This window comes from Rhinopithecus bieti, unplaced genomic scaffold (genome assembly GCF_001698545.2).
Source record: "Rhinopithecus bieti isolate Rb0 unplaced genomic scaffold, ASM169854v2 scaffold_21201, whole genome shotgun sequence".
NCBI lineage: Eukaryota > Metazoa > Chordata > Mammalia > Primates > Cercopithecidae > Rhinopithecus > Rhinopithecus bieti.
In genome coordinates, this window is record NW_016810610.1 from 508,341 (window position 1) to 520,935 (window position 12,595).

General features: G+C 38.2%; 1 protein-coding gene across 2 annotated transcripts in view; it reads right to left on the reverse strand.

The window, feature by feature from the left end:
• FHIP2A (FHF complex subunit HOOK interacting protein 2A) overlaps nucleotides 1–12,595 on the reverse strand; it is an 81,532-nt gene that overhangs the window by 47,021 nt on the left and 21,916 nt on the right. For both annotated transcript variants that reach the window (XM_017892506.1, XM_017892505.1), the window contains 8 exons: nucleotides 11,412–11,705; nucleotides 10,698–10,894; nucleotides 9,180–9,294; nucleotides 8,598–8,674; nucleotides 8,302–8,494; nucleotides 7,944–8,113; nucleotides 7,442–7,585; nucleotides 5,804–5,894 (listed from right to left, as the gene is read on the reverse strand). In XM_017892506.1, coding sequence (XP_017747995.1) covers nucleotides 5,804–5,894; nucleotides 7,442–7,585; nucleotides 7,944–8,113; nucleotides 8,302–8,494; nucleotides 8,598–8,674; nucleotides 9,180–9,294; nucleotides 10,698–10,894; nucleotides 11,412–11,705 — 1,281 coding nt within the window. The remainder of the gene's footprint in view (nucleotides 1–5,803; nucleotides 5,895–7,441; nucleotides 7,586–7,943; nucleotides 8,114–8,301; nucleotides 8,495–8,597; nucleotides 8,675–9,179; nucleotides 9,295–10,697; nucleotides 10,895–11,411; nucleotides 11,706–12,595) is intronic.

Sequence of the window (12,595 nt, forward strand, 5' to 3'; positions counted from 1 at the left end):
CTCGAACTCCTAACCTCACGTGATCCACCCGCTTTGGCCTCCGAAAGTGCTGGGATTATAGGCATGAGCCACCGTGCCCGGCCAGGAATTAATTTTTATTGTATTTTACAAAAGTGTTAGTCTGTGACAGATTAGAAAGAAAAAAACAAAAACAAAAAAACCCTGGTCTTTCACTACAGATAGTTATCAGTGAAGCAGTGTGAATATTTATAAGCACAACAATATTTCATATAATAAAACTGAATTTTAAAAGTCTCCCCCAATATGTAATTTACTTGAATTGAAACAAAATAAATTTAAAGCACTGTTTTCTTCCATATTCCTTCCCTCTTCAGATTCTCCTTATTTAATAAAGCAAAATTACTTCGACCTCTCTAGTTTAGAAATTACCGGAAATTAAAACAGAACATGGCAGCCGGGCGCGGTGGCTCACACTTGTAATCCCAGCACTTTGGGAGGCCAAGGCGGGTGGATCACGAGGTCAGGAGATCGAGACCATCCTGGCTAACACGGTGAAACCCCCTCTCCACTACAAAATACAAAAAATTAGCCAGGCGTGGTGGCGAGTGCCTGTAGTCCCAGCTACTCGGGAGGCTGAGGCAGGAGAATGGCATGAACCTGGGAGGTGGAGCTTGCAGTGAGCCGAGATCATGCCACTGCACTCCAGACTGGGAGAGAGAGCGAAACTACGTCTCAAAACAACAACAACAACAACAACAACAACAACAACGGAACATGGCCAGGCGTGGTGGCATGTGCCACCACGTCCAACTATTTTTTGTATTTTTAGTAGCGATGGGGTTTCACCATGTTGGCCAGGCTGGTCTCGAACTCCTGACCTCAAGTGATCTGCCCACCTCAGCTTCCCAAAGTAAGCCACTGTACCTGACCCAAATCTCAATTTTTAAGAAATCATTTTTACATTAATACTTCTTATATTCTGACTTGGAAAGTCATATTTTAATGTCTTCTATCCTTTTTGTTTTTCTAATATTTCTGAAACAATCATAAATATTAAACAATCCATTTTAATCACAAAATGGAAATGAGAGAAACTTTACAGAATGAATAAAAGCAGTTTAAAAATCTAATCAGTACTGCCGAAAGATATGTTTTACTTTTATTGTCTTTACTTGATTGTTAGTTGAATGTTACTTCCTACTCCATTAATTTATTCATGTATTAATGCAGATGAATTCATGTATTTATGTGGACTTTAAAGTATTATGAATTAACTATATGCATATGCAGATTAGATATATATAATAGCATACTTCCATCCAAATAATTTAAATAAAAATTGTACATTTTTCAGATTTGAGAAATTTCAAAATTTAGACTATGTAAATTTTAAAATTCTTTTTCAAATTTTGAAATATTTTATTCTGGTTATTTATTCAACAAATACTAAATAGTTACTGATATTGTAAAATGTATAAAGTTCTAAGGTACATATTTTGTGGGATTTAATGGTAAATCAGGCATGAATCCTACCCTCAAGAGACTGATTATTACAACCCCAAGACAAGAAAGAAAACACAAAGGACCACACAAGATGAGAGATAATGCCATGAGCATGAAGACAAGTAGTTACCTTTACTGTTGGGAAGGGAGAGGAGAAAGAGGGTAAATAGAATAAATCACGAGCTGGCATTTAATCTGGATGTTGAAGACAGTGGAGAAATACAGATATCAGATGGTGGGTGAGAAATAAGAGGAGAACCTTGTAGACAAACAGAATAGCATCAATAAATGCATGTAAATGTTATATTTGGATAGCGAGTGAAAGTCATAGTAAGAAATATAGAGAAGCAGGCTGGAAAATGATCCAAAAGGATCCTGAATTTTAAGATTTGATGTCTAAGTATTTATACTTTATGAGTTAATAAAGAAGAAGGGGTTCTCAGATGCACACTTGAATGAGATTAATCTGTTAATGGTTTCTAAGCAGAAGGAACAAGCTGGGGAAACAAGTGATGAGGCTACTGTAATCCTGGCAGAGGTAATAAAGATGTAAACTAGGATTCTGAAAGCTAAAAGCAAAAATGGAGAAGGGGGCAGACAGGAGAGATATAGTAGGGGCAAAACTGATACAACTTGGCAATAAACTAGAGGCTAAAGAGAATAGAAGACGAATGAATCCCACTCAGGCAACTCTGAAATAAAACCTTGGATGACCAGGAGGATGGATGTGCCACTGACCAGAGCAGGAAACAAAGGAGCAGATGCAGTTTTAGAGGAATCAATTGTAAGTTCTACTTTGGAAAGATAAAGTCTGAAGTCTTAGAAGAACATCTGAGTGGCTGAGGCTAGAGCTTTGGGGACACCTCAGATAGAGAATTCACGACAGGATGAATGCTAAACCAAAAGAATATCAAAGGAATGAAGATAGAAAACAGGGCCACTGATAGATATTTTTGTTTTTTTTGCCACATCATAATATGGGGGACAGAGTAAAATGACACCTGAGACCTAAAAGCAGCAGCAGCAAAGAATGATGCTGCAGCAGCCTTAAAAAAGGAGAAAGTTTGAAATGGTGGGGGCTGGGGTTGGGGGGTGGGAGGTGGTTTAAACAACTTCAGCGAAGTTACAGGATAGATGCTCAATACACGAAAACCAGCAGTATTTCTACATTAGGAAAGATCAGAAAATGAAGTTCACAGAATAATTTCACTTACAATAAAGAAATACTTAGGAATAGATGTCATGAAGGAAGTGTAAGACTGTACACTGAAAACTGCTTTTTTTTTTTTTTGCAGAAATGGACAAAGTAATCCTAAAATTAATATGGAATTACAAGGGACTCCAAATAGCCAAAACAATTTTGAGAAAGAAGCAAGTTAAAGGATTCATACTTCTCAATTTCAAAACTTACTACAAAGCCGCAGTAATCAAGACAGGGTGGTGCTAGGATAAGGACAGGTACATAGGTCAGTGGAATAGAATTGAGAGTCTTCAAATAAACTTTACACTTGGAGTCAATTAATGGAAAATAGCCTTTTCACCTAGTGCTGCAGAGACAACTGGATGTCTACATGCAAAAAAAAAATGAATCTGAACCCCACCTCACACTATATACAATAATTAACTCAAAATAGATTAAAGACCTAAATGGATAAACTAAAACCATGAAACTCTTAGAAAGAGATTTAGGTGAAAATCGATGTAATCTTGGTTAGGCAATGATTTCTTAGGTATGGCACAAAAAGCACAAAGAAAAAATAGTTAAGTTGCACTTCATCAAAATTAAAAACTTTTGGCCAGGTGCAGTGGCTCACACCTGTAATCCCAGCACTTTGAGAGGGCAAGGTGGGCAGATCACTTGAGGCCAGGAGTTCGAGACCAGCCTAGACAACAGGGTGAAACTCCATCTCTACTAAAAATACAAAAATTAGTTTGGTGTGGTGGTGCAAGCCTGTAATCCCAGCTACTCAGCAGGCTGGGGCAGGAGGATTGCTTGAACCCAGGAAGTGGAGGTTGCAGTGAGCTGAGATCATGCCACTGCATTCCCGCCTGGATGACAGAGTGAGACTCTGTCTCAAAACAACAACAACAACAAACAAACAAACAAGCAAAATTATGTGTCGAACGACAGGACACTATCAAAAAAGTGAAAAGGCAACTGCCAGATGGGAGAAAATATTTGTAAATAATATATCTGATAAGGATCTACTATGCAGAATATGTAAGGGACTCTTACAACTCAATAATAAAAAGACAACTAGCCCAATTAAAATATAGGCAAAGAATTTTTTTATTTTTTATTTTTTGGGGACAGGGTCTTGCTCTGTTGCCCAGGCTGGAGTGCAGTGGCACCATCATAGCTCACTGTAGCCTTAAATTCCTGAGCTCAAGCTGTCCTCCTGCCTCCGCTTCCCAAGTAGCTGGGACTACAGGTGCATGCCACCACACATGGATAATTTTTTAAAAAAATTTTTGTAAAAATGGGATTGTCCAGGCTGGTCTCAAATTTCTGGCTTCACATGATCCTTCCGCCTTGGCCTCTCAAAGTGCTGAGATTACAGGTGTGAGTCGCTACACTTGGCCAGGATTTAAATATTCTTCAAAGAAGAGTACAAGTGTCTGCTAAGCACATGAAAAGTTACTCAACTTCATTAGTCATAAGGAAATGTAACTCAAAACCACAAGGACACACCACTTCACACCTCCTAGGGTAGCTATAATTTAAAAAGAAAAAGTATTGGCGAGGAAGTGGTGAAATTGGAACCCTCATGCACTGCTGGCGTGATGTAAAATGGTGCCACCACTGTGGAAAACAGTTTGGCAGTTCTTCAAAAAAGTTAAATATAGAATTACCATGTGACCTATCAATTTTACTACTAAGCATATACCCAAGAAAGTGGAAAATTTGTATTCAATAAAAAAGGAATATTCACAGCATTAGTATTCATAATAATCAACAATTAGAAACAACCCAAATGTCCACTAACTGACAGATAAACAAAATATCCATACAATAAAATATTATTCAGCCATAAAAAGAAACTGATGCATGCTTCAACTTGAATGAAAGTTGAAAACATTACATTATGCTGAGTAAAAAATGCCAGACACAAAAGGCCACATATAGTATGATTCCATTTTTGTGAAATGTCCAGAATAGGCAAAGCCATAGAAACAGAAAGCAGATGAGTGGTTGCCAGGGCTGGGGGTTGGCAGGGAGGAGGGGGTCAAGAAGAAGTGACTGCTTTATTTGTACAGGGTTTCTTTTTGGGGTGATAGAAATCTTCTGGCATTAGTGATGATGGTTGCATAACATTGTGAATATACTAAAAAACATTAAATTGTACACTTTAAAATAGTTAAAATGTTGAATTTTATCTCAATACAAGTTTTCTTTCCAGGAGGAATTTTTTAATACAATTTTAAAAATCTTACAATGTAAAATGCTATAAAGAGGAAAGAAGAATGAGAAAAGCCTCCTTAATTTAGTACCTAAGCGCAAACCTTCAATCAAGTCATTTGAGTGAGGTAGAAAGGTGAAACGCAAGGGCTGAAGGAGTCAGAGCTGGGCAGCAGAGGGACTATACTTGTGAATCACTGTCTGCATCAGAATGAAGGAGAAAAGGATCATGTCTTGTGGATGAGGATCAAGGGTGCGTGGTGGGTAGAATTACTAAGATATCATGTTTTGGATCAGCAGCAGAAATGGTGAGATATAATTTAAAGTGGGAAACAATTAAAGAGCATAAAGAAATCTTGAGATGGAGACATACAATCGGTGAAGTGCAAACTAAGGTCACCTGCACAAAGCAAAAGTAGTGACAGCAGAGACCAGGTCTCATTTTTTTTTTTTTTTGAGATGGAGTCTTGCTTTGTTGCCCAGGCACGATCTTGGCTCATTGCAACCTCCACCTGTGGGGTTCAGGTGATTCTCCTGCCTTAGCCTCCCAAGTAGCTGGGAGTACAGGCACCTGCCACCACGCCCGGGTAATTTTTGTATTTTAGTAGAGATAGGGTTTCACCATGCTGGCCAGTCTGGTCTCGAACTCCTGACCTCAGGTGATCTTTCCACCTCAGCCTTCCAAAGTGCTGTGATTACAGGCGTAAGCCACCGTGCCTGGCCCAGAGACACTTTCGAGAGTGAAGAGGAAGCATGAAGATAATTCACTGATCTACAACTGGGACCATCCAGGACAAGCCAGATGCCAGGTCTCAGTTTTAATAATAATGAAGTCATTTCCTTGGAGCAGTGGTGGTGGGCAGTGTGACAAGTGGTGTGTGTGTGTGTGTGCATGTCTATTCTTAGATTTCATTTCCAACATTTAGTGACTTCACCTACCTGCCTATGAGCATCTCGGAGGTAGGTGTCATATCCTGTGCCCTCGACATGGTAGGAGGATTTTGCGTCATCCGGTACCAGACAGAGAAAACTTAAATGAAAAAGGCCACAATTACGCAAGATGCCCAATTGCGTGAAAAAAAAAGGGAAAAAAAGTAAAAGTGAGAAAGGCCATAATCAATAACAAATACTCTCACAATTCAATAATAACTATAAGTACTAAAGTATCTAGTGATATTGCAAGTTCAGTTAAGTATTAATACAAATGGAAACCTGAAAAATGAAATTATACGTTGTTAATTCCTTGTGTTGAATGACTTTTACAATTCATTGATTACATATTCTCATTATTTTAAAGGTTTTAAAAATTACTAATTCCACTTAAAATAGAAGTAAGCCTAAGAAAGACATTTTTTTTCCCCTTCAGATTGCTGTATAATGACAGATTGCCATAATATTTGTTAATCTCAGGAAAATGGTTTAAAGTAACTGAACTTGAGATTTTTATGTACCCTAATTTTGCAACTTGAGTCACATGCAATTTTTCTCGAAAATCACCTGCCAGAACCAGGTATATCAGTGACAACACTGCAAGGGAAGCAAAAGAGAGAGAAAAAAAAACTGCCACAGAAAAGAGCACTTTAAAAAAACACAAAACCACGGACTAACAAAAAGGAATAGCCCCACACTTAGCACACGTGGTTAATAAGTACATCTTAGCAAACCAGCAATTCTCAATGTTATTACAATTGGGAATTACTTAAAATTAAACCATTTATATTTTTTAAAAATGGGATGGCCCAGCATGGTGGTTCACACCTGAAATCCCAGCGCTTTGGGAGGTCAAGGCGGGTGGATCACTTGAGGTCAGGAGTTCGAGACCAGCCTGGCCAACATGGTGAAACCCTGTCTCTACAAAGAATAGAAAAAGTAGCCAGGTGTGGTGGCATGCGACTGTAATCCCAGCTACTCAGGAGCCTGAGGCAGGAGAATCGGGAGGCAGAGGTTGCAGTGAGCAGGGATCATGCCACTGCACTCCAGCCTAGGCGACATAGTGAGACTCTGTCTCAAAAAAAAAAAAAAAAAGGGGGGGGGAGGGTACTTTGAGGGTTCATTTAACCACGGTTAATATTAAGTAGAGCTTTTCTCTTAGTATCAAGCGTTGCCCGCAGGCTGGCACTTGTTACATAAGCAAGACCAAAAAAACTGACATAATCTTTATTTTTATCTTTTATTTTTTTTATTTTCATAATCTTTAAAGGAGATCAAGTTCATGAGATTTCTGCAACCATCTAAGAACAGAGCTCTTACATGTTATACAGTTTGGGAGGCTGAGGCGGGCAGATCACTTGAGGTCAGGAGTTTGAGACCAGCCTGACCAACATGGTGAGATCCTGTCTCTACTAAAAATACAAAAATTAGCTGGGTGACATGGTGGGAGCCTGTAATCCCAGTTACTTGGGAAGCTGAGGCAGGAGAATCACTTAAACCCAGGAGGCAGAGATTGCAGTGAGCAGAGATCGCACCATTGCACTCCAGCGTGGACAACAGAGCAAGACTCCGTCTCAAAAAATAATAACAATAAAAAACAAAAAACAAGTAAGAGAGATGGAAGTCAAATTTTATATAGCAACTCACCTATTTACAATCTTATGAACTTCAGTTTTTCCATCATTTTTGGGGTGGTCTGGAGTAGCAGGAGGCGAAGAACTAAGCCACTCTTGGTTTGGCAAAGTGTTTTCTGGTGAAATGTCAGTAAATAAGGGATCTTCTTCCAGATCTCTAAGTTAAATTTAATGACGTATAAAAAACACTATTTTATTATGACATTTTCTAAACCAAAAGATTCTCTGCTATGTTCTAAGAAAATGTTACATAATTTTGCTAATATAAAGGATTAAGGAATAATGCATATTTTCTAGGCAAATTAACATTCTATACTATTTTATTAGATGTAACGAATACACGATATTATTTATAATGTAAAAGGATGGTAGTATCAATGCATCTAATTTTACTTTTAAGAACTTTAAAACTGTAAGAGGTATTTCTTTTGAGGATAAGGGAGATAGATAAGAGGAGAGAGAAAGTTCTATCTCTACATGAAATGCTGAACTCACGGAGTTGGATGGAAACTTACACTGCTCCTGCTATCAGTCCATTTTCTACCACATCTTTATCTTCTGGGCACAAAGGTTTACATTCTGTATAATTTCTTTCTTCAAGATTTCTCAAGACCAAGTTGTAAAGAATGTGCTCATTGGGTTTTTGTAAAAGATGTTCAAACATTCGCAATGTCATTATGCTTATCTGAAACCAAAATTGATAAAAGCTAACTGAAAAATATCTTTAAGTTATTCTTCTTGCCATCTTGCGAGTCATGCTTTCAATTTCTAAAGCCAATAAAAGAGGTTGTATTGAAAACATCTCAAGTATAATACATTAAAACCAGTATTCCAAAGAATCTAAGTCCAATTCTCAATCATTACATAGCTTACCTCATCAGATATGTGATCACAATGTTCAATTAACCTATGCCTTAATGGATGTCTGCTGATTTCTGCCACAGTTTCTGGTTCCCTCTGTTCTCCAAGGATAAAAAACACCATTTCTTGAAGTAAAACATCAGAGGTCACTTGCCGAACGATCCGATGAAGCAGAGCAGTGGATGTCAGAATACCCATCTCAGAACTGAGGACGACGAGCAGGGAATTAATAACATGACACAGGGATGCTGTTTTTGTTTTTTTGTTTTGTTTTGTTTTGTTTTCCCAAAAGAAAACAGGCTACTCACGTCTGCATTAATTGAGGTTCCATAACACCAATGAAAAATCTTTCATGAACAGCTTTGGCAAGAGCAACAGCAGCAGTCTAGAATATAGTAGGAACATCATTTTTTTTTTTAATATAAAAGAATAATTTGTAACATCAATAAATCAGTTTGCACTCCCCAACTGAATTAATGTGGAAAGACAAAACTTGCTTAATGACTCTCTTGTTGCTGGCATATAAATCTAGATGAGATGTTGGCTACTGGGTCATTTACACATTTTTCTAAATTTCCAAGAATAAGAGGAATAGGACAAAAAAATCATTCCAATGTCCATATAGTATTAACATCTCACCAAAGAGCAGGACTGAAGGAAGTCAGTGTTACTTTGTAAAACACTGTACCGTAATATTTAAGGAAATATAAAAGGGCAGAACTGTAATACACACATACAAACACATACACACGTTTTTGTTTACTTATTTTACTAACCATGGTATTCTAAGACAATTAAAATGTATTTGGGGATATAAATTAGGGATTACAATTTCACTTAGTAGATATTTATATCTTAAAACCATCAGAAAACAACACAAAATTTCCAACCTTTTGGGCTTCTTTAATGAGCTGATCACAATAATCAAACCAGGAAAGAAATGAAATTAAGGCTCGTTTTCCTGGAAATGCTGAAGCATCTTCTTTATGACTATATGAGTCCAAGCTGTAAGACAAGGAAGAATCACTAAGTCCAAAGTTATCCAAAAGCATGGACCCTATTCAGAATGTACGGAAAAATGAAAGCACATGAGCACACTCAGATAGTATGGTACATTCACACAGGCAATGCTGGAGGACTGTCAGAGGAGCGTTCCATAAAAGAAACCAAAGAGAAAACCTTTTAAATAAGAGCTGTAAATAATTTTCACACATTAAGCAGGAGAAGAGAGATTAAAGCAGAATGGGGCTGCAGGAGGCTAGGTGTGGTGGCTCAAGCCTGTAATCCCAGCACTTTAGGAGGCCGATGTGGGTGGATCACTTGAGGTCAGGAGCTCGAGACCAGCCTGGCCAATATGATGAAACTCTCTCTCTCTACTAAAAAAAAAAAAAAAAAAAAATTAGCCAGGCATGGTGGCTCATGCCTGTAATCCCAATTACTTGGGAGGCTGAGGCACAAGAATTGCTTGAACCTGAGAGGTGGAGGTTGCAGTAAGCCGAGATCACTTCACTGCACTCCAGCCTGGGTGATGTAGCGAGACTCCGTCTCAAAAAAAAGAGAAAAGAATGGAGCTGCAGGAGAAAAAACACTGGGATAGCTCCTCACACTCCTGCCCTAAACGTTACTAAGTAACAACAATGAAAAGATGGAGGTTCTCAGCTGCTGGGATGGAAGAAAAGCATAGTAAAGGAGGATCTACAAACAAAAAATAGCGAGTGGAATACTTCTCTTCCTGCCGTAAAATGCAATACAGTCGTAATGTTAACAAGTGGGTCTGCCCTATAGATGCTGACAGAAAATAGAGTGGAAAAAACAAAGACAGGTTAAAAATACAGAGAAATACAATAAAAGGTGACTATGTCAAAATATTAGGCTGCTTATAGGTGGTGGGATTATGGGCAACTTGTTTATGTTGCTTTATACTTTTTAATAACTTACAAACATTCTGCAATAATCATATTTCTCTATGAGAATCAAGTTGGGGAGTCTAAAAGGTAGGAAGAAGAGGTGAAACAATGAGGTAGAAGAGATTCTGTACAAACAGGCCAGGAGACAGATTAGACTGCTCTAGAGGCCGTGGAAATTATTTTAAAAGCAGATTCATTCTTTTAGGGCTTTTGTTTTGATAAAATAATCAGTTAAAATTATTGTTTTAATGTAAGCCCTTAAAATTGACCAGTATAATGGACAAAATAAAAATATCTTAACTATATAACAGCTGGATTGTTCCCACACTCATTACCACTAACTGATACATTTAATACAAGCTTTGAGAAAATATTCCCATTTAATGATCACTAATAGTGTTCAATTTTTCAAAGATTTCTATCATTGCAAAATAGAAATGGATTTTAAAATGTAGGTGTAAGAAGTCACCTTTATGGGAAAATACAAGTAACGGTGCTTACCCCCAGTTAATTGCTTCCACAGTTTCAATATCTAACGGATCCACTGACTGAGGTAGGGCCTTGTACAGGGAGGCAAGTCTGTCTGTCAGTAGTTCACACAAGCAAGTGCTCTGTGTAAGGCACTTTGCAGCCGCAGGCTCTGGCAAACTTACTAACAGCATCAAGCCTTCGCATGCCTTCACAGCTATTCGGCCATCCTAAAGGAAAAAAAAAACAAATCCCCCTTCAATTCTTGAATTGTATATACATCAGGTTGTTTGAAAAAATTCAACATAAAAGGATTTAATGTTTTACACTAAAAGAAAAATAGCCTTTTTTGTGTATTTTAAATGCATATTATTGGCCAAGTGGCACCTCACGCTTGTCATCCCAGCACTTTGGGAAGCTGAGGTGGGTGGATCAGCTGAGGTCAGGAGTTTGAGACCAGCCTGGCCAACATGGTGAAACCCCATCTCTACTAAAACTACAAAAATTAGCCAGCATGGTGGTGCGTACCTGTAATCCCAGCTACTGGGGAGGCTGAGGCAGGAGAATTGCTTGAACCCAGAGGTGGAGGTTGCAGTGAGCCAAGATCGCACCACTGTACTCCAGCCTGGACAACAGAGCAAGACTCCATCTCAAAAATAAAATAAAATAAAATAAAAATAAAATAAATAAACAAATGCACATTATTGAAATAATATGAGGAGGAAAAAAGTAAGGACCATAACTCACAGGACTTCTAGTAAGATTTAACAAAGAATTCACTAAATTGTAATCCTGGTTTGGACGAACAACTGAGGCCTCTGGCAGTGAGGTGACACTGAGGTTATCCAAGCTTGTGGACAGGTGATCCATCTGATGAGGAGGTTCATCTTCCAATTCTGTTTGCTCCATTCCAGTAGCACCAGATAATTCCTCTGGTTGACGGGACTGTCCTGTATCTGTTGACAAGGAATCCTGACCTTTTAATGTATCTTCCGAAATTACACTTGGTACTCCTTTGGAAGCCAATGATTTCACCTTATTCTGAAAAGGAATATATGGTTTATAAAAGTCACATCAAGAACTTTTAAAGCCAAAAATAATATTTTAATGGATTTTTCTATAACATTCCACATGCCTAACCAGAGTAGCAATAAATGTTATGTCACATGAAAATATTCTGACTTAACCAACTGTGTTTTAGAATGATTTTACCATTGCATAGGAGTTTATCACACTCCTCATACTAACTACAAAATGTTTTACACTGACCATAAGCAATGAACAGTATTAGTGATAATTTGACTACTGCTTAAAACAACTAATATTAGTGAGGAAAAATTTTCAGGAGGTTTCAATTGCAGTTAACTTTTTTCTCATCACTGGACTACTGTAACTACATAGCCTCCATGTTAATTCTTATAAGATCACGGGGTGGGGCGGGAGGGTTTGCAGGAAGGGAAGTACAAACTAACAAATAAAAATATTTTAAAGTTCAAAGGTTACCAGCATTAGACTGAAGGTTTCTGTAAAAGCCCCCAAATTCTCTCAAATATATAAGAATCTTTTCTAAGTTTTTCCTTAAACCTCTACTCTATAAGAACACAAGAAGCTGGGCACAGTGACCCATGCCTGTAATACCAGCACTTTGGGAGGCCGAGGCAGGGGGATCACTTGAGCCCAGGAATTCGAGACTACATGGGGCAACACAGTGAGACCATGTCTCTACTAAAAAGAAAAAACAATAAAATAAGCTGGGTGTGGTAGCTTGCGCCTATGGTCCCAGGCCTTGGGAGGCTGAGTGAGGCAGGAAGATTGTTTGAGCCTGGGAGGTTGAAGCTGTGGTGAGCTGTGATAATGCCACTGCACTTCAGCCTGGGCACAGAGCAAGACCTTGTCTCAAAAAATTTTAAAAAAAGAGAACCCAAGAAACC